Source organism: Gymnoscopelus microlampas (genome assembly GCF_963454915.1).
Source record: "Gymnoscopelus microlampas genome assembly, chromosome: 23".
NCBI classification, from domain to species: Eukaryota; Metazoa; Chordata; class Actinopteri; order Myctophiformes; family Myctophidae; genus Gymnoscopelus; species Gymnoscopelus microlampas.
In genome coordinates, this window is record NC_139960.1 from 12,601,308 (window position 1) to 12,627,950 (window position 26,643).

General features: G+C 41.9%; 1 protein-coding gene across 10 annotated transcripts in view; it reads right to left on the reverse strand.

Moving 5' to 3' along the window:
- flncb (filamin C, gamma b (actin binding protein 280)) overlaps nucleotides 1–26,643 on the reverse strand; it is a gene marked incomplete at its 3' end in the record, with an annotated part of 95,543 nt that overhangs the window by 46,352 nt on the left and 22,548 nt on the right. For 5 of the 10 annotated variants that reach the window (XM_084050198.1, XM_084050196.1, XM_084050197.1 and 2 more), the window contains exons 2-9: nucleotides 18,914–19,162; nucleotides 10,927–11,024; nucleotides 6,899–7,049; nucleotides 6,163–6,281; nucleotides 5,215–5,292; nucleotides 4,925–5,087; nucleotides 3,700–3,900; nucleotides 2,647–2,775 (exon numbers count right to left, since the gene is read on the reverse strand). In XM_084050198.1, coding sequence (XP_083906324.1) covers nucleotides 2,647–2,775; nucleotides 3,700–3,900; nucleotides 4,925–5,087; nucleotides 5,215–5,292; nucleotides 6,163–6,281; nucleotides 6,899–7,049; nucleotides 10,927–11,024; nucleotides 18,914–19,162 — 1,188 coding nt within the window. The remainder of the gene's footprint in view (nucleotides 1–2,646; nucleotides 2,776–3,699; nucleotides 3,901–4,924; nucleotides 5,088–5,214; nucleotides 5,293–6,162; nucleotides 6,282–6,898; nucleotides 7,050–10,926; nucleotides 11,025–18,913; nucleotides 19,163–26,643) is intronic. The other 5 variants (XM_084050202.1, XM_084050200.1, XM_084050201.1 and 2 more) reach the window with 1 other exon arrangement.

A 26,643-nucleotide genomic window follows, 5' to 3' on the forward strand; every position in this document is an offset into this window, starting at 1 on the left:
ATTTCCAATACTTTTACTTCTACTCCACTACATCTCGGATCCAAATATTGTACTTTTACTCCACTACATTTATTTGAAAACTTTAGTTACAAGTTACTTTGTAGATTTTGATTATTATTACGAAACCTATATTGCGACGCATTGTGAGCTTGTAGATCTGCTATTTTCAAAATATTTTTGAAAACTTGGAATGGGATAATCTGCATAATGAATACTTTTATTTTTGGTACTTTAAGTACATTTTGATGCCAATACTTTTGTACTTTTACTCAAGTCAATTTAGAATTCCAGACTTTTACTTGTAACAGAGTATTTCTACATTTGCAGTATTGATACTTTTACTTAAGTAAAGCAATTGAGTACTTTTTCCACCACTGCTTTTAAAGATACACAAATTTGAATAATAGTGAATACAAATGACTAGATGATATATGAACCCATTCAAGAGTTTGTTAATAAAGGTATTATGTGGACACAAAGGGTTAGGGTTATAGCCAGAGGATTACTGCTTTGGGAAGCTATGAAGGGTACAAACATGAAACATGAAAGTTATTGTGGTGATGTTGACAATGACGATAATTATAATGATGAAGGCTCAAGTGTGGCTCACAAACACGCACGCACGCACGCACGCACGCACACACACACACACACACACACACACACACACACACACACACACACACACACACCTGAAGGGTCACGGTGACATTCGCTCTCAACCAATGGGTAGACAGAGGACAGAGATCTTAGAGATTCTATCTTCCTTCATTTCGATGCGAATTTAAGAAAGGTTATTATTCACTCTATTATCCACGCAATACTAGGCAACCGGTTTTATGAATGAATGAAACATTTCACTTGCATTTCTGTTATACTTATTATTATATTATGTGTTAAAGTGTTATTATTTATTAGTTCTTGGTCATAAAAAAGTAGAATGAATCCAATACTATCTTACACAGTACAATCCTGAAAGTTAATTTAACTCTGAAAGTGTAAAAATGGCTCAGTGAGCTAGCCTGGGATCCAGAATGCTCCGCTATGTTCGGTGGATTTCTTTAAAAATCTGCCTAACGTAGTGAATCAGGCTGGATCCCAGGCTGTCAGTGAGCTGGATCATGTGATGGGTATAGCCTCCATTAGTTTCACATACATTTGCTCAACCGTACTGCACACATACTTTGATTGGTTCTCATGTTTTAATGCACAATGCCCCTCATCTGTCATCCAGTTAACTAAGGCTCCACTAGTGTACTTGAGTACATGTACTTAGTTACTTTACACCGCCGATCATTTCTGTACAGGCTCCGTGTCTGCAGAGGTGAACTGCTGATCATTAACCCAGTTATTTGAAAACAATCTGAAAAATATTTTTTCCAATATTTTTCAAAAATAGCAGATCTGCTATTTTTGATCTGCTATTTTTGAATAGCCAAAGAAATCTAAAGTGACACAGATGCGTTCCAGGTCTCAACGGGTTAAAAGATGTGCCTATAAGCGTTGACCTCATCGGTGGTCATTTGAAATTGGTCATTTTTATTGATGCAACAGCGGCTTCTATTTCAGCGTGCAGGCCTTCCAGGAGGAGGAAGCCTGTACTTTCCATTAGTTTGGAATCCCCACCGATTTCCAGTCTAACCACGGCCCACCTCTGAGACGCAGAGCGAGAACACAGAAATGGTACCGCCTCAAGATGAGCATTAGTGAGGAGGACCATAATATTATATGAACATAAGGTTAAAGATAGTGTTCCTTTAACGCTGGCCAGTGTTGGTTTTGACAGCATCCAAAACCAACCAAAACCAACCAAAACCAACCAAATGTGATTTAGTTTTAGTCATTTAAATAAAGTTCTGTTTAGTTTTAGTCATATTTTAATCGCCTGAAATGTTTACTTTTAGTTTAGTTTTAGTTGACTAAATATCATAAGATTTTAGTCGACTAAATCTACAGTTCATTTGGTCAACTAAAAAATATTTTTGGCGTGCCGTGATGGTATCGAAATGATTTTCACTTAGCTGCATGCCGGAAATAGCCGATCTACAAGCTCACAATGCGTTGCGCTGTGACGCGTTGTGAGCTTGTAGATCAACTATTTTCGGTCTGTGATAGCCGCGCGACTGATCCGTGTCATGAGCGATTGTAAAAGTGACCGTCCAATCCAATCCCACCAGCAACAATACTGAAGCAGGATGGCGCTGCTGCCTCCAACATGTTAAGATGCCTGCTTGCCTAACGCACGCACGCACGCACGCACGCACGCACGCACGCACGCACGCACGCACGCACGCACGCACGCACGCACGCACGCACACACACACACACACACACACACACACACACACACACACACACACACACACACACACACACACACACACACACACACACACACACACACACACTCTTTCTAGAGGTTGAACAGGAGCAGGAGGCCACCGAGAGAGGCTATAAGCACTGGCGTAGCGCATGCTATGAAGCCGGGGAAAGCCATTTTTGGAAGGTGGCCTGCAGAGGCGAGGGGGGAGAGGGTATGGTTTTTGAGTTGAGGTACAGTAGGAGGGACCAGGCTAGTGCAAAAGCGGGCTCCGTGTCCACAGTATAAAATAAAAACCCCGTCTCTCGCCTAGCCTCTGTACTAACTTGGTCGCCTGGGTTTGGGAGGCGTTGGAGGGGGGGCTCTCCTGCTCTTGTCTTGGGGGGGCGGGGTGCGTACAGACTGGTGGGGGGCTATCGGCACCGGAGAGCCGGGTGGCAGGCCGCTGTGTGTAGCTGTCGGAGGGAACAACAATCAGGAGACAAGGAGCAGAGTAACAGGGAAGAAACCTCCCCCGTTATACACCACCACCAGACCCACAAGACCAGGGGAGCAAGACCCCCCCAGCCCAAAACCATGAGAGAGAGCATTACAGCTTCAGCCAAAACCACCACTCAAGAGAAGCCATCAGGATGATGATGATAATGATGATGAGATCGGGTCTGAACCCCAGACATTACTGTACTGGAGGAGCAGCAAACCCACACCTATAGACCTAGTTACGGAAATCAAGAAACCTTTTTAGTTTTAGTCTGGAAATTAGAATTCAGTTCAGGGCTCTGATTAGAGAGAGGAGGGGGAGATGGAAGAGGGATTAATGAGATAACTATAATGGGTATAATGTGCAAATCAAAATGTGTGTCAGTATTAACGGTACACATTGTGTGTTATACATCAGTGGTTCTCAACCTGTGGGTCGGGACCCAAGCCCCCAGAACCCAGTGTTTGCGTTGAAGCGCACTGGACATGCTGGCCATTCATAGGTACTGCAGCTGGGGCCACTGTACATGAACGAGCGAAAACGGTTTCGAACAATGGGCTCGACTCACGGGCTTGCGCGCGGGCTTGCGCACGGGGCTGCGCAGCGAGGTGACGCAAAACGCGTCACAGTGGCCCCAAATAGGCCTCGCCAATCACATTTTCCAACCCGGAAGAAGGGGTGAATTTGCCTCATGCGCTGTGTGAGCAATATGAGGCAAAAAAAAAAAAATCTATAAGCTCACAACGCCTTGCAACGCGAGGCGTCGTGAGCTTGTAGATCTTCTATCTTTTTTTTGAAAAGCCTGAAAAGGCTGAGAACCACTGTTATACACAACCTGATATTGGAAGTGTGTTTGCGTCTATAGTCTGCGTGAGCGCCTGTAGAATGTTCCACCTACCCTCAGAAATGTGGACGGTGAAAGGGCTTCGGGGAATCTGCTGGCCCGCGAACGTGACGTGGATGGTGTGAGGCCCCTCCAAGACGGGGCCGTAGGTGCAGCGGAAAACGCTGTCCCCCTTGTTCTCCAGAACGATCTCCACGGTATCCCTCCTGCCGTGCGAGTCCACGATAACCACGCCCACGTCTCCAGCACCGGCGCCTGGGATACAGAGAGAGAGAGAGAGAGAAACACGGCGGGTTATTCCATTTTTGATTCATGAAATACTTTTCCATTAAACCCATTAAGACCTGAGGCAGGGATTCTACAAATGACTTCTAAATCCTAACAGTTTCTATGTGTTTTTATATGTTTCTACTTTCTATATGAGTGGTAGCTCAAACTTTTCCATGTCAAGGACCCTCAAAATTATATGTATTTGACCGCGGACCCCCACCTCAAAATATTTTGTTCCAGGCACCCCCAGAAGCAAAGATTAGAGTTAAGAATGTTCGCTTTGAAAAAAAAAATATATATATATATTCAAATTTGCTTTTTTGCAGATCTACAAGCTATTTTTGAATAGCCAAAGTATAAAATAATGGTTAAAGCGGTTAAAATCTAAAATGACACAGATGCTTTCCCGGTTTTAATGGGTTAAAGAGTCAAGGCAATTTAGTCCTACATTTAGAAACAACAAACCAAAGTGCTGTACCATAAACATCAAATAATCAATAATTAAAAGATCCTTTGTTTTTTAATAAACACCCTTGGACTTGGACTTTGTGTATGTGTTCTGCTTTTGGGTATATGCCAGTTTTGCAAATCATGACAGGAACAAGTTAGGGTTAAAACACAAAACATGGTGCAGGTGATTGCCCTGTTAAGCTGGTCACTCATTGACACAAACACCAGGTTAACTCAATTAACACCCTGATAGAACAGACAACCTAAAGTAAAGTGTTTTAAAATAGCTCAGAGTCAAAGGTGCTACCAGGTGGTAAAGCAGTGTGTTCAACCAACAGTTGGTTGATTACAATAGCGAGGTATTAAGTTTCTGCCGTTAGCGGAATCTATCTTGAGAGATTAATTTCCTACATCGACAACGTGTCGATGTAGATCGGCTAGTTGAACATTTTTTTTATGATTTTCAGAATAGTAAAATATGGCTAATACGTTTAGGGATAAGGGCTAAGGCAAGATAGGGCCCTAATGTTTCTCCATCCCTAATGGAGAATATACATACCCGCAGTGTAGATGTCAAAATAAGTGGGTTTGTTTGCCATGTTGCCCACAGGCTCAAGTCCGGGCCCCCTGGCCTGGACCTTGTTAGAGTCTCCCAAGGCCTTGGACACGTTCACCGTGAAAGGACTTCTGTCAATGTCCTGTCCAGCAAACAACACCTTCACCTGGACAGAGGAGAAGACACAGAGCCCTGTTAAACCACCTACTGCGTCAAAAACGCATCTAAATATACTACTACAAACTAAAATAAATACACAATGTGGTCAAGTTGCATGCTATTGTTGTGCTTACTTGGTGCAAACCCTCCACTTTGGGCAGGTAGACGACTGAATAGGTTCTTTTCTTGTCATTGTTGGGGATCACTCTGGCCTGAAAGAGTAGACAGGTACTGTGTTAGTACAACAAATTCATCTTTCAACTAGAAAAAGTGCTCCTCGGAGCACAGGTCTCTGCCAAGTAGGTTAGTATGGGCCAGTAATGTTCGGAATTCGCCAATCAGGCTGAGAATTTGGATGGATCGCCATATCCGTCTCGATCAACTGACTAAAGAGATAATATGTACCGATTTGCATGATGTTTGGACAACATTCGTAGGAGTAATATTGTTTTGCAAACTTCGGCCTCCTGGTGGCGCTATAGTAGGGCAATGTTGAAAGGGTGGCATTTGTTCCTCAACGTAGTTCTGTGGGCAAAGTTTCACCGCAATCGGACGCTGCGTACATGATTTGCGGCATTTTGTTCAAAACGGGCCACTCCTGCAAACTTTAGATGTCAATCTTAGCCAATCGGGATGGAATATGAAAAATCAAACAGATCCGTCTTGTCACATGACTATAGAGATCATGTGTACCGATTTGTGTGAAATTTGGAAAAAAAATTGAAGGAGTAATATCAAAATAATTGTTTTACATAAGTCGGCCTCCTGGTGGCGCTATAAAAGGCAAATGTGAAAAATGCAGGGCAAAGGTTTGTCCTTGGCCTCTAGGGAGTGCACATACAAAGTTTTACACAGATCGGTGCAGTTATAGGTAAAAACAAGAATCGGCCTGTTATAGCGCCACCATGAGGCTGATTTGAATATTTTCAAGTGACATTTCTTCCTCTGCCAAGTGGGAATGTACGTGCAAAATTTCACAGAAATCGCATGCTATGTTCATGATTTGAGGCATTTTGTTCAAAATGGAGAATTCCTGCAAACTTTGGAAGCCATTCAAAAACAAAAATGGGTTTTCTTCTCACCTCTTCCGTGTGTCCCTCAGGGTCCTCTATGTAGACCAGGATCTCACCAAGACCAGCCTCCACTGTCTCCACCAAGAACTCTGCAGGTTTCAGAACCATGTTGCCTCTGGGCTCAATACCTGACCGGGGGAAAATAAGGGAAGCCCAGAGAGAGATATGATATAATACAGGGGTCTTCAACAGGGGGTCCGGGACCCCTAGGGGGTCCTCAGAGTTACTCCAGCGGGTCCGCCAAATTTTTGTGATAGGATTCTTATTTTTTTTTTTACATTAACCACTTGAACCCTAGCATCTCTATTACGATGGCGAAAATAGCAGATCTACAAGCTCACAACGCCTCGCGCTGCGAGGCGTTGTGTGCTTGTAGATCGGCTATTTTCGGCAAAGAGGTTTGGTGTAGAGGGGAAAGGAAGAAAATCAAGCACCAAGTATTGAAGGTTTACGTGGTTAAATGTCTGAAATGAACCATAAATATTAATTTACACTGCACTGATGATAGTCAATGAAGCTATCCATGAAATATATGAAAAAGTGTAATCCGCACAAACACAATTGTATGCAATGTATGGGGGTCCCTGCTTCGTCTCTCTCTCAGCTAAGGGGTCCTTGGGCTGAAAACGTTGAAGACCCCCTGGTATAATACAAAGCAGGGACGATTTTGACTCTGTGTTGATTTGAGAGTTGGTATGGCTCTGGCATGAGTGAGGGAGTTTGACAGGCAGATGTTTGGCCTCACCTGGTCCGTAGGCCCTGGCCATTTTGGGATGCAGCGTCTTGGCACGCAGCGGAGCTCCCGGTTTGAGCTTGGCCTTGGGGAACTGGGACAGATAGGTCATGACAGAATGCTCGTCCACATTGGGGTCCACGATCTCCTCGGGGGCGATCACCTATAAACAACAAGACGGGACGAGGGAACACAAGGTCAGAGGAGAAACATGTAATACAAATAAGTCTGAAGCAGTCTGCATGCATGGGACAACAAGGAAGGGACTTTAATTAATGTAAACATGGAAGGAAATACTCTGACTGTGTGTAGTGCGTAATTCAAGTAGCCTAGCTGTGATCGAAATTGGGAAAAGAAAGAACCATAAATTAAAGATGATTTTGAGAAGCGCAATAAAATAGTAAACTATAAAACTAGAATAGACCTAGTCAAGACTTTTATTTTATGTTAAAAAACCTCAAAGAAAATAAACAAAATTACAATTAATTTTATTTGGGGAACAACTAGAGTAAGTAATAAAAAGGCCTTTGTCATATAAAAGGAGACTGGATGGAGGTCTTGGAGCTGTCGACCTTGACATCAGATTAAAAGCAGCGTTTGTCAAAGTGTCGCACCAGGTATTGTTAGGATTAGGAAGGAACACAACGTTACTACAGAGTACACATAAAACACTGAGCCTCTGTTGTGGGAAATCCACAATATCTATGAAAATAACTGAGGTCCTTTTAAATGAAATGCCATGGTAAAATGAATAATGACATCACAGGAAAAACAATTGGAAATGCCAACAAATGGTGACATTTGTTTGCTTTTATAAAGGTCAAAGAAATGTGGTGGGCACGTGGAAACTGCTTCAAAAGCATGAGCAGAAAACCAATGGTGTAAAGTAACTAAGTACATTTACTCAAGTACTGTACTTAAGTATAATGTTGAGGTATTTTTTACTTTACTAGGGTATTTCCAATTTTCAATACTTTTACTTCTACTCCATTAGACCTCAGACGCAAATATTGTACTTTTACTCCACTACAATTATTTGAAAACTTTAGTTTTAGTTACTTTGCAGAATTAAATTATTATATTATAAAACATACATTAGTCACTTATTTTATACATAGGCTATTTGAAAATAGCCGATCTATCGTGACGCATTGTGAGCTTGTAGATCTGCTATTTTCAAACATTTTAGTACTACTTGCTACTTTAAGTATATTTTGATGCCAATGCTTTTGTACTTGTCCTCAAGTAACATTTTGAACACAGGCCTTTGACTTGTAACTTGAGTATTTCTACAATGCTAACAAATCTGTGTGCATGCCATGTGGATCTGCTGTTTCCCTCTCTCATTTCTCATCACACTCTTCCCCCTGAGTCATTCTTTTTGCTTTCATTGTACATGCTGTCAGCCATGAGTTTTGGGTCCGCTAATTTTAACCCAGGACCAGGGGGGGAAAGCCTGAAAATAGCCCACACTGGCATTTGACACGACTAAATAGGTACTGCCTGATGCTGGATGTTGTCGAACTCATCCTGGCTATTACCCAAATAAAAGTAAAGGTTGACCGATGAATCGGGCGTCGTTGATAGGACAGGCTGTGATAGTGGCCAGTGAGTGCGTAGCCTTGACCAGTCACGTATATCAGTGGTTCTCAATTTTTTTCATGCCAAGGATGATAAGATAAGAAGATGTTATGTAGTATTTGGCCGCGGACCCCCATCTCAAAATATTTTGTTCCAGGGACCTCCCAGAAGCAAAGATTTGAGTTACAAATGTTCGCTTTAAAAAAATATATATTTTCAAAGGTTTGCACAAATGTTCATGATTTTTCAAAAAAATCAGATCTAGCTCATACTGTAGCACGGCACTGAGTGCCGCACTATGAGCTTGTATATCTGCTATTTTTGAATAGCCAAAGTATAAAAGGTTAAAGTGGTAAAATTATTGTGATACTATATTAACACATTTTGCTGTGGACCCCCTGGAACCCCCCCAAAGACCCCTGGGGGTCCCCGGACCCCACTTTGATAACCAAACCCCTATCTCAGCCCAGGACTAGCCAAACACAGTCCCAAAACAATACATAAAGTCTGTAACTTATAGCCTACATCAATGTTTTGCATGGACACTCTATACACAAAGTCATGGTAATGTCATAATTATTCACCTCATTGTTCAGTGATCCAGATGTATTTCTATATGCATTTATTACTTTGATTTATCCGTTCAGTTCAACAGTTATCCAGCTTCTAATAAAGTCAAAGATTGCTCATTTCTGGCCGGTGTCTTATTTTTGAAACCGAGTCATCAACTATCGCCTTGTCCCGCTCCAAGCTATTGGTCGACCTCCAATTAAAAACCACAGAACATTCAGACCAGCATGCCTTTTTGACTTTTATCCAGAATGAATAAAACACACAAACGCACACGCACACGCGAGCGCACGCACACGCACACGCACACGCACACACACACACACACACACACACACACACACACACACACACACAGCAAAAGAGCAAACAAACATAAAGCCTCAGCCACTCCACCCAACTCATACAAACACATGAATACATTTAATAAAAACAGCTTGAGAAAAAAAAAATGAATAGAGCCAGTCCAGCCCTGCTGCGGTCTTGTCAAATTTCTCTTTTGTTATTTATTCTTCCATATTATCTCCTTCACTCTCTCAAATAATCCAAAACAGATTGCTATACTCTATGGAGAGGTTTTTCGGCTGTTTTTCTAACTATGCATGCAGCCATTTGGCTCTGAAATGAGAACAATACATGATGAAGCACACAGGACCAGTGGTGTAAAGTAACTAAGTCAATTTACTCAAGTACTGTACTTACTGTAAGTACACTTTTGAGTATTTTTTACTTTACTGGAGTATTTCCCATTTTCAATACTTTTACTTCTACTCCACTACATCTCAGAGGCAAATATTGTACTTTTACTACACTACAATTATTTGACAGTTACTAGTTACTTTGCAGATTTAGATTATTATCACAAAACATACATTAACCACTTCAGCCCTATAGTATATTTAGGCCATTTGAAAATAGCAATAACAAGCTTACAATGCGTCGCATCGCGACTCATTGTGAGCTTGTAGATCTGCTATTTTCAAAAGGTCTTTTCTACATTTGAAAACTTGGAAATGGGACATTCTGCATAATGAGTACTTTTACTTTTGTACTTCAAGTATATTTTTGATACCAATACTTTAGTGCTTTTACGCAAGCACACTTTGAATTCCGGACTTTTAGTTACAACAGAGTATTTCTATATTGCAGTATTGATACTTTTACTTAGTACTTTTACTTAAGTGGCGTGTTCACCACTGGTGAACACGCACGAATGCACAAATGCACGAATGCACGAATGCACGTACGCACGTATGCACGCATGCATGTTCTGTTCTGCAGCAGCTAATGATGTCTATATAACTGTTCAGGACAGTAGGGAGTGACATCAGCATGTTCTGTTGGTCCTGGACGTGGCTTAGATGAATATAACCATACCTTATTCCAAAGTGCACAAACTCTTTCCAATTAAGCCCACTGGACCCCTATCTCAGCCCAGGACTAGCCAAACGCAGTCCCAAAACAATACATAAAGGCTGTCATAAAAAGCCCTACCTTCCACATATTCAGCATACCTAATAGGTCTCTAAACGAGCGTTTGGCTGTACTTCTGATTCTTTTATTCTTTATTTGTTAGTGAGGTCTGTGTTTTTAATGTGGCTTCATTAAATAGGAAAATTCCCGTGCCCACAACCGTGAAACAAAGACAGCAATGTTTGCACGGCCTTGTAAAATATAAATCACATTCAGAATCTGTTTATTGGCTAGGTGTGTTTACATACAAGGAATTTGACATAGATATGTGTGTGTGTGTGTGTGTGTGTGTGTGTGTGTGTGTGTGTGTGTGTGTGTGTGTGTGTGTGTGTGTGTGTGTGTGTGTGTGTGTGTGTGTGTGTGTGCGTTTTCAGCAATTGACTCCATCGTACAACGGACTATACTGTTATCCATACCTGTGGCACACCGAGCCAATCGTCAGCCTGCTGCATGGCCTCTCTGGCGTTCTCCACGGGCTGACTGGGGTCCCACGTCTCCCAGTCAGGACACAAACCTGTAGGAAAGAGAGAGGGGAGGGGAGGGGAGGGGAGGAGAGGAGAGACATCATTAAAATGCAAAAATACAAACTGATAAAAAAAAAAACTAACTTCTTGGGACTAGCTTCACTTTGAGAGTATTCAAAATGTAAACAAATAAACCCATAAAGCTCTTTCTTTGTAGATTGTATCACAAGCATTCAGAAATATAAAGCATATTAAAGTGTGCAGGCTTAAATGTAGCTTACATCATTATAAAAAGCAAAGGACAAGCCATAGGAGTCCCAGGGGCTGCCCGTTATTCCTGCCATGGTGTGAGGTTAGGGTTAGTGTGTGTGTGTGTGTGTGTGTGTGTGTGTGTGTGTGTGTGTGTGTGTGTGTGTGTGTGTGTGTGTGTGTGTGTGTGTGTGTGTGTGTGTGTGTGTGTGTGTGTGTGTGTGTGTGTGTGCGTGCGTGCGTGCGTGCGTGCGTGCGTAATATGTTTGGTGTTCTTAATGTATCCTTGCTGTGTTTTGGCCTCTCACACTCAATGAACAGTGGATGGTTTTGGTTTCAGCCCAAGATTGCAAACATGTACTCTCATTCATTCGCAGGATGAACACACACACACACACACACACACACACACCTACAACACCTACATACGCACGCACAGCACCGGATGTCAACAGCAGCCCATGGCCTGGACAGCCCAGAGGCCCTGGAGGTGTCAACTCTAATGAACTACTCTTTTAGGGCTTAATGAGCCTGAGCTAGAGTATAGCTTGAATCTCCTTCATTATGGTCTGTGAAATGTTTTAAATTCCAACTCTCAGCTTTTACAGGGAAGAGAGAGGTCAGATCTGACAGAGAATGCACCTGAGACGTATTGATGTTACAGATCTTCTCAATTATTAGTGATTTCACTTGTATCCCATAGGTAGAGCTGTGTGGTCTTAAGCCTGACTTATATTTCACTGTAGAGATCGCTAAAGCCTAACTTTCCCATCCTTTTTTTTCATCAATTCATTATCCAGGACTTTCTTGACCCATTCAATCCGGGAACGCATCTGTGTCATTATAGATGTCTTTGGCTATTCAAAAATAGCAGATCTACAAGCTCATAGCGCGGCACTCGGTGCCGCGCTATGAGCTTGTAGATCTGCAATTTTTTGAAAAATCGTGAACATTTTGGCAAATGTTTGAATATATATTTTTAAAAGCGAACATTTGTAACTCAAATCTTTGCTCCTTGGGGGGCGGGGGGTAGCCTGGTAAACCCTCCCTCCGGAAATCTCATTTCCATTGAGATTTCCGGAGGGAGGGTTTACCAGGCTAGGCGGGGGGGGGGGGGGGTCTCTGGGATAAAATATTTTGAGATGGGCGTCTGTGGCCAAATACATGTCATTTTGAGGGTCCTTGACATGAAAAAGTTTGAGCACCACTGACATAGCAACATACTCAGAAACCAGTTAGGATTTAGAAGACATTTGTAGATGCGTTCCCGGATTCTGTCTTCGAACCTATACCATATGCAAAGCCATATACTGTATCCACAAGGACAACAATGTGTTCTATTCTATTCCATTCTATTCTATTCTATATACTCAATGAGCAATGAGAGTTAGAAGAGACACCCACGCACAAATTCAAACACAATCTCTATGTCACAAACGTAACATGCCCATATATGGAGACTATTCTGGCAGACTGGACAGATGAAGTGGAAAGTCAGTCGTATCTCCCCAAAATATTCACAAAATCCGCAAATAGCCACATAAGGAGAACCCTGGCCTGATGTCATCTATCTATATATACAATTTGAATCCTGCGCCATGTCGGTTATCAGTATGTACGAACGTTGTATGTGGCCAGTGTGACGTAATCTGACATCACGCCAGTGTGACGTAATCGGACATCACGATGAGACGGTCGTCCCGAATATGGACACAACGCCAGTGTGACGTCACCTCTTTCTGAAGTGGGTACTTTCAAAGCCTGCCGTGGATTTAGGAGAGCACAAAACTCTCTCTCACACTGTGAGGTGCCTGTAAGGTGGCACTGCAAAGTGAACGACGCGTCACGCTAGACGTTCGGGCCGCGTAGCGGCCCGAACTTCTAGTCAATATACATTTAAACAAGTGAACACACTGCTATAATAATCTCTGTTGCTCTATATATCCATATAGATAACGGCTCACTGAAGACAGAACACAGTGTTTCTGCTCTGGTTTCTTCTGGTTGCCTCAGGCTCTCTTCTAGAGCCAAGGATTTTTTTGGCACGCACAACAATACACATAAACACACACACCAGTGCAGTGGCACTTAGACCTCCTCGTGAAAAACATAAGAAATCCATCACATAAAAGCTGTGCACCTGATATGATCTCACATAAAACTATAAAAAAACCTGTTGATGATAAAGGCAATGCGATGCAAATGAATTTCATGAACGGAGCAGTGGCAGGATTCTGCTGAGTCAGGTTGTTCGTGGTCGGGCGGCCCCTATACTTAAAGTACCAAAAGTAAAAGTACTGAAATGAAAATAGCGGATCTAGAAGCTCACAACGTAGATCAGCTATTTTCAGCTATTTTCTTTTTTTAGCCTACAGGTATTAAATAAAGCGAAAGTGGTTAATGTATGTTTTATAATGTAATAATGTATATCTGCAAAGTAACTAGTAACTACATTTTTCAAACAATTGTAGTGGAGTAAAAGTACAATATTTGCCTCTGAGATGTAGTGGAGTAGAAGTAAAAGTACAGACAATTGGGAATGCTCCAGTAAAGTAAAAGTAACTGAACATTTTTTACTTAAGTACAGTACTTGAGTAAAAGTACTTTTACAACACAAACCTCTACCAAAGTATCCTGAACAGTTACAGAAATTACTTATGGGTAATAAAGAGAATGCGATGCAAATGAATATCATGAACGGAGCAGTGGGCAGGATTGTGCTGAGTCAGTGTGTTTGTGGTCAGCCCCCCCCGGACCCTGTGTGTGTCTTCTAGGGCCTGGCCCCCTGCCCGGGGCCTGAGCTCAATTAAATTGAGCCTTCACACAAACAACCAGGTCTGTGTGGGGCTAGAATACTGACAAGCTCCCCCAGCGGGGAATCACTCAGTTTTTTCGGGGCTATAGCTGTTGGAAAACATCCCCCCCTGCATGGCCAAGACCCAGTGACCCACTGCTCCAGGCACTGCTCGCTTTCTCTCTCTCTCTCTCTCTCTCTCTCTCTCTCTCTCTCTCTCTCTCTCTCTCTCTCTCTCTCTCTCTCTCTCTCTGTGGGTTGCGGAGATTGAATGTCCATGTGTCTGTTCCCCCTCATCTCCATCCTCATCATAACCCCTCTCTCTCTCTCTCTCCCTCTCCCTCTCCCTCTCTCTCTCTCTCTCTCTCTCTCTCTCTCTCTCTCTCTCTCTGTTGTTCTCGTCTCATCCGATAGTTTCATAAGGTCAGACACGGCTGCTTCTCGTTATGGAGGATGAAGAGAAGGACTAAGTGAGGAAAGGAGGGAAGGAAGAGGAGAAGAAGAAGAGGGAGGATGCCGGGTGCCGAGAGAGAGGCACAGCGAGGACATGTTCCTCCCCTCACTTCCTCCCAGTTTAACTGTATTAACCCTTTAAGGCCGGGAAGGGAACGCATGTGTGTCATTTTAAGATTGTTTGGCTATTCAAAAATAGCAGATATACAAGCTCATAGTGCGGCACCGAGTGCCGCACTATGAGCTTGTAGATCTGCTATTTTTTAGAAAAATCCTGAAAATGTGTGCAAATCTTTTATATACATTTTTAACTCAAATCTTTGATTCTGGGGGTCCCTGGAACAAAATATTTTGAGATGGGAGGGGGTCCGCGGACAAATACATATTATTTTGGGGGTCCTTGACATGAAAAAAGTTTGAAAACCATTGAAAATATAGCAACATAAGTTTAAAAAAAAAACTGTTAGGATTTAGAAGACATTTGTAAAATCCCCAGAAGCAAAGATTTGAGTTAAAAACATTCGCTTTAAAAAAGTATATATATATTCAAACTTGCACACATTTTCACGATAAAAAAAAAAAAAGCAGATCTACAAGCTCGTAGCACTAGCACGACACTCGGTGCCGCGCTATGAGCTTATATATATCTGCTATTTTTATAGAGCCAAAGAAATCTAAAAATGACGGAGATGCGTTCCCGGTCTTAAAGGGTTAACTGCTGTCAACCGCAGTGTTCTGATCAGAGCAATAGAACAAATTCCATTAAGCAACCCCCCCCCCCCTTCTCTCCCCCCTATAATGTGTTTTTTATGAGTCTAATCAATCAAACTAATATCACTGCGTCCTTTTACAGTCTTTTTTGATGTAAGTCCATTCATACTATCTGATTCCTCTCCTCTGAGGCCACCCAGAGATTTCCTGACTGATGTCATGTGATCTATACATCATTCGATGGTGTCCCGCACCGGAAATAGCAGATCTACAAGCGTTACAACCAGTGTACTCAGATGTTTTACTACTTAAGTAAAAGTACCAATAATGTAGAAATACTCTGTTAGGGCGCGCTCTCACCAAAAGTTGGCTGGCCGCTGTTAAACGCAGGTTGTGCGCGGCCACAGTTTTTTGCAGCCAGCGGATTCTAAAAAAACGCTGTGACGCACCTGTCAATCACATTCAAGACCGTCCCCGTAGCCCGCACCGCCACTAGACAAAAACATTTCTTTGCACTTTCACACTTGGGGTTCGTACATCTACATACACATTCAGATTTAAAATATAAAGTGCTTACCCCATGGCCACGGATGTTACAATCATGTACATGCCCTCACAAGTATCCGTATCTTCCGTATTGTTCAATAAAAAGCATTTTAATCCAATCAGTGGTCATTTTCTCCGTATGCTTGTAACTGCGCGACCCTAGCGGTTGAGAGGTGTATTGCACTGTTGGTACATTATAACTCTATGGGGAAATGGCCACCAATCGGATTATAATGCTTTTTATTGAACAATACGGAAGATACGGGTACTTCTGAGGGTCCGTACATGATTGTAAAATCCATGGCCATGGGGTAAGCACTTTATATTTTAAATCTGAATGTGTATGTAGATGTACGAACCCCAAGTGCACAAATTATAAAGTACTGGGTGAGATGCAACAGCTACAACCAATTGGTCCACTGAGAGCACCATGTTGCTTCCTGAGTCTTGGGACGGTCCGCCTTCGACTCACCCGATTGGACAGAGGGGTAAAATCAGCTCCTGCCTCCAGCAGTTTTATGCTTCTTCGTGTAGAGCGGATAAACGCAAGGTCTGCGCGACAAGCGGAAAAATCTGCTCTTGCGTGAATCCACGCATTTGCATTGACAAAGCATTGGCAGATTCTGCCCCAGAGGTAAAATAAAAGTGCGGTGGGAGCGCGCCCTTACAAGTAAAAGGAATTCAAAATTTACTTGAGTAAAAGTACAAAAGTATTGGTATGAAAATGTACTTAAAGTACCAAAAGTAAAAGTACTAAACTGTTTGAAAATAGCAGATCTTCAAGCTCACAACGCGTCGCGATGCGACGCGTTGTGAGCTTGTAGATTCGCTATTTTCAAATAGCCTATGTATATTTTTGTGATATCAAAATGTATATCTGAAAAGTAACTAGTAACTAAAGTTTTCAAATAATTGTAGTGGAGTAAAAGTACAACATTTGCCTCTGAGTAAAAAATACCTCAAAACATAGCCTATACCACAAAACAAAATAAATCAATCCCTGGACCAATGAAATACATGATGTAAACAGTGGCTTTAGGCAAAGGGCCATCGATCAGTCATGTTTTACCTTAACTGACCTCTGAGAGTCTCTTTCTTTGTTCTGTAGGGTTTTTTTTTGTTAGTTTTTTCCAGAACTTACATTTTCCATCTTTTTAATGGATGCTTGTATAAAAATATGTTACTGCCTAATAAGTAATAAGTAACTGCCTCGTCACGTGTCTCTGGAAAAAAATTGACCACATTTGGACTGGATGTTCACAGACAGGTTTATTGTATGAGTGTCTGAACGTCCAGTCCGAACATTGGGGATGACATGCTGATAATTGTGAGAAAAAATAAAAAAGGGGGGGAAAAACGCTCTTTATCAAATAAACTAATTCTGCAGTAAAACATTTCCATACAACAATCCACGTCAAAATACAGACATATAGTTATGAAAGAAAAAGTTGTACTGGGTACCTCAAAACCTAAATCCTTTTTCTGAGATTTGTTTCTCTACTACTAGATAGAGGTGGAAAAAGTACTAATATGTTTTACTTAAGTACAAGTATCAATACTGCAGTGTAGAAATACTCTGTTACAAGTGAAAGTCCGGTAATCAAAATTTACTTGAGTAAAAGTACAAAAGTATTGGCTACAAAATATACTTAAAGTACTAAAAGTAAAAGTACTCATTATGCAGAATGTCCCATTTCACAAGTTCAACATGTATAAAGATCTTTTGAAAATAGCAGATCTACAAGCTCACAATGCGTCGCATCGCGATGCAATGATGGCTTGTATATATCGGCTATTTTCAAATGGCCGAAATGTATATTATAGGGCTGAAGTGGTTTTGTAATAATAAAACTACAAAGTAACTAGTAACTAGAGTTTTCAAATAATTGTAGTGGAGTAAAAGTACAATATTTGCGTCTAAGATGTAGTGGAGTAGTAGTAAAGGTTTTGAAAATGGGAAATACTCCAGTAAAGTAAAAATCCTCAAAATTGTACAAAAGTACAGTACTTGAGTAAATGTACTTATAGTTACTTTATACCACTGCTACTACTAGAGAGAGAGGAGCAGAGAGGAATGATGACATGGAGTTCAAACGGGGGAAGTCGTAACTGGATGATTCAAGTACTTCGCCATTTGCCCTGCTGCTAATTCTTACCATTTTTTTTAAAATTTGAGGTTTTGTTCACATAACCATATGGATTCTAACCCCGGTCTCTCTCATGGGGAAACTGAGGCGTTCAGTATAACTGCCTGTTACTGGATGATGGCGGTTCAAACGCCTTGGCTCACCCAGTCTAAAATGTCGAAGCAAGCAACTTAGCAGCCCACCCCCTCCAATGCGCTCATTTGAGCCATCTGAGCAGTGATCTGCTGGGCGAATGCAAAACAGTGGTGGAAAGTAACCAAGTACTGCACTTAAGTACAATTTTTCAGGTATTTGTACTTTACTTGAGTATTACCATCCAAATATTGTACTTTTACTCCACTAAAATTATTTGAACACTTTAGTTACTAGTTACTTCGTAGATTTTGATTATTATTATGAAACATACATTAACCACTTCAGTCCTATATACATTTCGGCCATTTGAAAATAGCCGATCTACAAGTTCACAATGCGTCGCGATGCGACGCATTGTGAGCTTATAGATCTGCTATTTTCAAAATATTTGTATTAAAAGTTTAAATGGGACATTCTGCATTATGAGTACTTTTACTTTTGGTACTTTAAGGACACATTGATGCCAATACTTTTGTACTTTTACTCGAGTACATTTTGAATTCCCTGTGTGAAGGCTACCGGCGCCTTTGATACATCTTGTCATCGATATGTGTTTATAATGTGTTTATAGCCATGTGTCACGTGAAGCTTGACCAATCACTTTGTTGACGGGTCTGACCAATCAGAACGTTGACGGTGAACACGGACAAAGTCAGGTATAGAGCAGGATCCGCTCTATACCTAAAGGTATAGAGCGGCAAATGTGAGTACTTTTTCCACCACTGATGCAGAAATGTATTTTCCTCTCCCCCCGAGGACTAGAAGATACCCCCAAAACCTCTCCTTTCCCCTACTAGTTGCTGTCATGTAATGCTGTAATTTCAGCCCTCTGGAGTCATTCTACGTGTGTGTGTGTGTGTGTGTGTGTGTGTGTGTGTGTGTGTGTGTGTGTGTCATGTCTTACCTGGGGCACAGTTGTCCACCAGAGCTCCCAGGGCTTTGCCGTCCCTCCAGTCTCTGTGGAAGTTGTTGATGTTCATCTGGGGCACCTTGTTCTGGATCCAGCCCAGCAGACGCTGCTTGGGGGTGAGCTTCTTGGCGTCCTCGTCGTCCTCGTCCTCCCACATGGGCATGGAGATGGAGTAGTGCAGGATGAGGGTCCAGATCAGACCCAGGATCAGCTTGAGGTTCCCGTCGACGATGGCCTTGGAGTCTGTGGAGACGGCCGGGAGATAAAATGGAGAGACCGTTTAGACTTTAGAGGATGTGCTTTACTCACAGATTTACTTTACCAAGGCAGAGAGAGAGAGAGAGAGAGAGAGAGAAAGAGAAAGAGAGAGAGAGAGAGAGAGAGAGAGAGAGAGAGAGAGAGAGAGAGAGAGAGAGAGAGAGAGAGAGAGACACAGTCAACAAAAAAGAGAAAGAAGATGAAGGCAATGAATTCATTTCCAATCAACCGCACAACAGCGCAAGATATCTCACTAATTGGACTCTACTTGGAGCAGTGGTTTTCAACCCTTTTCATGCCAAGGACCCCTACATTGATATACATTTGGCCGCGGACCCCCATCTGAAAATGTTTTGTGCTAGGGACCCCCCCCAGACCCCCCCAAAAGCAAAGATTTGAGTTAAAAATGTTTGCTTTAAAATATATATATATTCAAAGATTTGCACACATTTTCAAGATTTTTCAAAAATAGCAGATCTACAAGCTCATAGCACGGCACTCGGTGCCGCGCTATGAGCTTGTATATCTGCTATTTTTGAATAGCCAAAGCTAAGTGGTTAAAATGATTGTGACACTATGTTAACACATTTCGCTGGGGACCCCCTGGTAACCCCTCAAGGACCACTGCTGGTCCCCGGACCACTGGTTGACAACCACTGCTTTAAAACACTTAAACCCAGGTATCGGGTAGGACACCTGGTTGACAAGTAGCCCTGCCTGAATCACATAAGCCCAAAATCTTATGTTACAGTTCCAATGGCCTCTCTCTGTCGGGGAGAGGACAATGAAACTTACAGAAGACAAACGCAACCTTAATTCCAAGGTGGTTGCAACTTTCCAGCAACAATTAACCTGGAGTCTGGGTGGTATTTACTTTAGATATGTATAGACCGGAGTGTCACTATTCATCCGCTACCTGCAGTCTATGCAATTAAACACATCTGCTGGCATGCTGCCTTTACGAGAACATCTGGTCTCAGTTTTAGACTTTTGGACGTATATTTGATTTTATAAGGCCAGTTCCTTGACAGAGCTGTAAGTTGTGGTCTCCTCCATTGAGCTGGACAGCACAGCGGGCCTGAGATAGCACACTAAGGGCTGATGTCATTCAACACTGGGGCTCTGGAATGAGGTCAGTTTAAATAAGAAACGCACGCACGCACGCGCACACACACACACACACGCACGCACGCACGCACGCACGCACGCACGCACGCACGCACGCACACACGCACGCATGCACGCACGCACGCACGCACACACACACAAACACACACAAAGAGCCCACCACCCCGAAATTAGTGCTGCTGGCTGGCAAAACTGAACTACCTTGCTTGCCTTTTCCAAAAAATGCAGACAATTTCAACCAAATTACAGAAAATCTCCAAAAGTTAAATTTTTCAAAATCAACACATCTACCAGCTCACAAGTTGAGAACGTATAGATCGTGCACGCACACACACACGTGCAGTAACTAAGTACATTTACTCAAGTACTGTAGGCCTACTTAGGTACAATTTGAGGTATTTGTACTTTACTTGAGTATTTCCAATTTCCTTTTTTTTTAACTTGTACTCAACTACATCTCAGAGTTAAATATTGTACTATAATAATATATAATTAACTCCACTACTATTATTTTAAGTCTTTAGTTACTAGTTACTTTGTAGATTTTTATTATTATTACAAAACATACATTAACCACTTCAGCCCTATTTACATTTCGGCCATTTGAAAATAGCAGATCTACAAGCTCACAATGCATTGCGATGCGACGCGTTGTGAGCTTGTAGATCTGCTATTTTTAAAAGATTTGTATACATTTTTAAATGGGACATTCTGCATAATGACTACTTTTACTTTTGGTGCTTTCAGTACATTTTGATGCCAATACTTTTGTACTTTTACTCAAGTACATTTGAGTACTTTCTCCACCACTGCACGCATGCGCACGCACACACATACACACACGCACATGCACGTGCACGTGCACACGCAACACACACGCACACAATGTGTCCGACCTCCCCAGCATGACCCCGCACTTGAGAATAACATAACCCTGCCAGATATCATTTCCCTACCTCCTTTCCTCTCTCCTCCTTTTCCTTCAATCTAGGTCATAATGCTTTCTCCATACATGCCACAGAATGGTTCTTATTGAGAACACAGCACTGTAAAACAGGCGTGATGAAAAGCTTCTGCCTTCCCTGTCAGACATGTAACGGAGAACCTGCATTAACTGTACCAGCTACAGAGTGTAAGTACTGAGCTGGTCCGAACCCAGAGATCGGGCTGCGAGATATGCAGCTACAGGTTCATATTAGTGATATTTGCATTGAAGTTTTTTTCAGGAAAGGGCTGGTGTAGCAAGATATGGCTTCAACAATTAATAATAAAGTCTCTCCACTTAGGATAACAAGACTAAAGGGCCTTCCATACCATTCACTCCACACCATCAGCGGTGGAAAAAGTACTCAAATTTTTTACTTAAGTAAAAGTATTAATACTGCAATATAGAAATACTCTGTTAGGGCGCGCTCTCACCAAAAGTTGTCTGGCCGCTGTTAAACGCAGGTTGTGCACGGCCACAGTTTTTTGCAGCAAATTCAAATTATTGTCTTAGGAATGCCACAAAAACAAAAATAAATCCATGAAATCAAGGCTTCATGGGGTGTGTAATTGATAGAAAAGAAGTCATTTTTTGGGTGAACTCCTCCTTTAAGTAATATTATATGTTACTTAAGTAAAAGTATAATATAAAAATACTCTGTTACAAGTAAAGGTACAAACGTATTGGCCTCAAAATATACTTAAAATACCAAAAGTAAAACTAAAACTAAAATGTTTGAAAATAGCAGATCTACAAGCTCACAACGCGTCGCGATGCATTGTGAGCTTGTAGATCGGCTATTTTCAAATAGCCTATGTATAGAACAGGGCTAAAGTGGTTAATGTGTGTTTTATAATTTAATAATTTATATCTGCAAAGTAACTACTGTAGTAACTAAAGCTTTCAAATAATTGTAGTGGAGTAAAAGTGCAATATTTGCCTCTGAGATGTAGCGGAGTAGAAGTAAAAAAAATCCTCAAAATGTGTACTTAAGCACAGTACTTGAGTAAATGTACTTATTCACACTGCCTCTCAGACTCAGACAGTCTCACACGGATCTCTCAGCGCTTCCATGCGAGCAGCTTATCAAACATACACACTGACTTGTCACACACATACATCATACCAAAGCATTTGATAAGAAAGGGCAGCGGTATGGTTTGGTGGTCATTTCTCATGTAGTGTTTGTCCTGTCCCACAGTGTTCTACAGTGGCCCCCGGCCCCCGGGCCCGTTAGATCTCACATACCATAGTCGGAAGCGAGAGCTAGACTGACCGGTCAGCCAAGACATTCCAATACGTCTGCACGGAGTGTTTGTGTGTGCGTGCGCGTGTGCGTGTGTGTGTGTGTGTGTGTGTGTGCGTGCGTACGTGTGTGCATACGTGTGGTCAGCATTGGTGACAGCGATGAACGTATCCAGGTTCCCTGTTTTTAAACGACTAACTTGTCAACAGTGTCTGACTCCATGTCACCGCCTCAGATCAATTACATATTTATCGCATTTCCTCTATTCACCTTATTCTCGGCCCTTCTCCGGGCGGCGCCATTGCCCTTTTCTCCTGCTTCGTTCAATATCTGTCACCTTTCTCCCTAGTAGGCTACAGGTGTAATGCAGGTAATCGGTGTGTTGCCAGATTTTGCAAGAGAAACAAGCGGCCAGGTCTATGAAAACAAGACCCCAAAAGTTTTATCAGCTATTTGAAAATAACAGATTTAAGAAGCTAACAACGTGTCACATTGCGACATTTTGTGAGCTTGTAGATCTGCTATTTTAAGTATTATTTCCAATTTTCTGTACTTTTACTTTCTGTACCTTTACTCGGCTACAATTGTTACTTACAGACTTTTTGGAGTATTTCTACATTGGAGTATTGATACTTTCACTTAAGTACAACTTTTTAGTACTTTTTCCACCACTGGACACAAGCAACTTTCAGGCAACAGCCGTTGACGTTATTTAGCTAGTATAGGATCAGACACAGCAGACAGACAGGCATGGCACAACGCAGGTCTGGGATGTACGGCCAACAGTGATGCAACGACTGCCTGGGAAACTGCAAAGACCATGAGAATGCGTATTGCTGGAGTATGAGAACAATCAGGAATGATTTGTGACTGTTTTTGTCTGGGAGACAGTCATCTCGCTGGTGCCCAGCTGGTGCTCAGCAAACACTTTTTTAAATTAAAAATTAGTTAATAGCCCAGTTAGACTCTTCACATACTAGAGTATGTCTGACATAAATGTCAGAGCTTAAATCGACATGTAAATATGAAATAAATGCAAAAACATATAGCTAAGATATAAGGTTAGAGCTAGCAACCGCTAATTGAAGTGGTGTTTTCTCTACTTAAAGGAGCATTTCACCCCTGGAAGAAACTGCAATCACTCAATGGTAATAGTATTTGTAGTAGATAACAGTAGCACAATTTAAAATTTGCACCCTATGGCCAGAAAAATAATGAAATCTGTGTGTTTGACTAGGTTTTGACTGGACTGCTTATTACTACAATGACCATAATGCTTTTGGTGCACTGCCCCTCCTTGTGGCAGGGGAGGTGCGGTGTGGGTGGGATCTCCAACAAGGACGTTGAAACAGCATGGCAGTGTTGCCATGTCTGCTTATTATAAGCGGCTTCTTTCTAAAATGTAGTTGATATTTGGGCTTGTATCCAAATGTTTTGATTGTTGTTTAAACCAGTGGTTCTCAAAGATGTTCATGTATTTTTCCACGGACCCCGATCTGAAATTATATTTTGTGCCAGGAAGCCCCAACCAAATATGTGTTGTTAAACGATTAAAAAATACTCTGGAATTTTTTGGAAAATAGCAGATCTACAAGCTCACAATGGGTAACATCGCAACGTGTTGTGAGCTTGTAGATCGGCATTTTTCAAATATATACTATCCCATGTTAAAGTGCTCTTGGCTTAGTTATCTTCTTTTGGGCTTGTTTTCATAGACCTGGTTTCTTATTTCTTTCACAATATCTGGCAACACTGGAAGTCAGTTTGTTTACCATCTCCACGTTGTATTTGGATTCTTTCACGCTTGCGCTTGTGAAACACTACACAGGATTATTATTTCATGTCAACATTCAAGTACAACTATCAGAAGATGTAACTCAGGTAAAGTAATGCGTCACTCTTCAAATTTAACAAAAGGTCCGCGAACAAATGCGCAGTTTGGGCTGTTTTCTGTGTTCTGTTGTGTCTAAAATCTCTGGCAGGAGGGGGGTGGGGGGCTGTCCGCTGGCTGCATGACGCGTCGAGACAACATGTAGTGCGGAAAGGAATGATGTAACATCTCGTGACGTAAATAACGTCACGAGATGTTCGAAGATTACTATATATCTCAAAACACAGATCATTCACAAAAATAATAATAATTGAGTCCTAAACTTCATTACCATTGGGTCAGTTTCTTCCAGGGGTGAAATGTCCCTTTAAGAGTTTTAACTTGACTTCAAAACTATTCACTCAATCTTATTAACCAATATATCATTATTTTGCTATGATTCCGTGCTTTCATATGACATGAAAAAATGTAAATGAAAAAATGCTAGATGACTGTCTCCCAGTCAAATTTGGTCACATTTGCCTTTGAGATGTAGTGGAGTAGAAGTACAAGTACAGAAAATTGGAAATACTCCAGTAAAGTAAAAGTACCTAAAAACTGTACTTAAGTACAGTACTTGAGTAAATGTACTTAGTTACTTTACACCACTGAATCCGAGGCGCACATTGGCTCGTCTGGTGCACAGATAAGAGCAGAACCTCTCATATTGATGGCATGCTTGTTGTACCATTCTGTGCAAGGTGCTGTTAGACACACCCAGCCCAGGGGAAGACTCCCACTCACAAACACACTAACACACACACATCACACACATCCCACTCAAACACACTAACACACACACATCACACACATCCCACTCACAAACACACACACACACACACACACACACACAGACACACACACACACACACACACACACACACACACACACACACACACACACACACACACGTGTGCGTGCGTGCGTGCGTGCGTGCGTGCGTGCGTGCGTGCGTGCGTTGTGCTACTGTCAATCTCTAATTAAGTGATTGTGGATGCAGTAAAACGTGGAAAGATAACAGAGTTGTTTACAATTCTGCATGTGTACACGTATAATGTTTATCTACTCATTTCTGTGACTTCATGATCCCCATTCTCCTCTTTCCCACTGTTTCTCCTATAGCTGTCTCTCTCCGGCTGTTTTCCGCTCCACTGCCTGCATGGCCCTGCAAAAAGCTCTGTTTTCAAAACGCCACACGCCATGACAAATGTTCTCCAGCCACCCTGAGGGGCGGTGGGAGAGATGGAAGGGGTGAGGAAGGGATGAAGGGAACTTTTTTTCCCAAAGACAATCTAGCCTTTCTCTCCAAGAGGCCATTGTCTCACAGCAAAGTGACCTTTAAAGCTTCTCATTTGGGCCATTTGTTTGTTTGGTAACCCTGGGCAACCAGTTAGTGTTGCCCGCCTACTGTATGTATCTGTATCTGTGTGTGTGTGTGTGTGTGTGTGTGTGTGTGTGTGTGTGTGTGTGTGTAGGGAGCGTGCGTGCATGCAACGCTAGCAGGCGATGGAGCGCTCACAGGGCAAGAATGCGTTCACACAACCCCCTTGTCTGTTTAGCTGTTTCGTATGTCTGCCAAAAGCTGCAGCACTAGATCCTGTCTGTTGCAGTTCTCTCTGTCTCTCTTCTGCTTGCTGAAGTGAAGACAGCGCTGGTAATTAAGTTGTTCAAAACTGGGTCCACTAACTGTTGGAAGTCCAGAGAGATTGGTTTCAAGCATTTGTACCCACCTGGATTCAAACCCTGAAACCGAACAACCATCTCTAGACCAGAGGCCGATTCTACATGTCTCCTAAATGAAAATGAAAAACGTTTCTATATCAGTGGTTTTCAAACTTTTTCATGTCAAGGACACCCAAAATGATATGAATTTGGCCGTGGACCCCCATCTCAAAATATTTTGTTCCAGGGACCCAGAAGCAAAGATTTGAGTTAATGTTTGCTTTAAAAGAATATGTATATTTCCAGTGGTGAGCTGTGGATTTTTGAACTAAGGGTACTGTATTTTATGACGTCACGCGCGCGCACGTGCGCGCACATAGTCACTCAGCTCAGTGCTAGTTGAAATACTGTATTCAACATGTGATTATTAATGTAATCATATGTATTATTATTTTGTTGTATTGTTGCATTGTTAATTTGTTGTTTTTATTTTTGTTTCAAATTAATTATTGTATTTTCCTTTTAATTTTATATAAAAGCCCTTTACATAGACTCACCCACACATAAGTAGGCC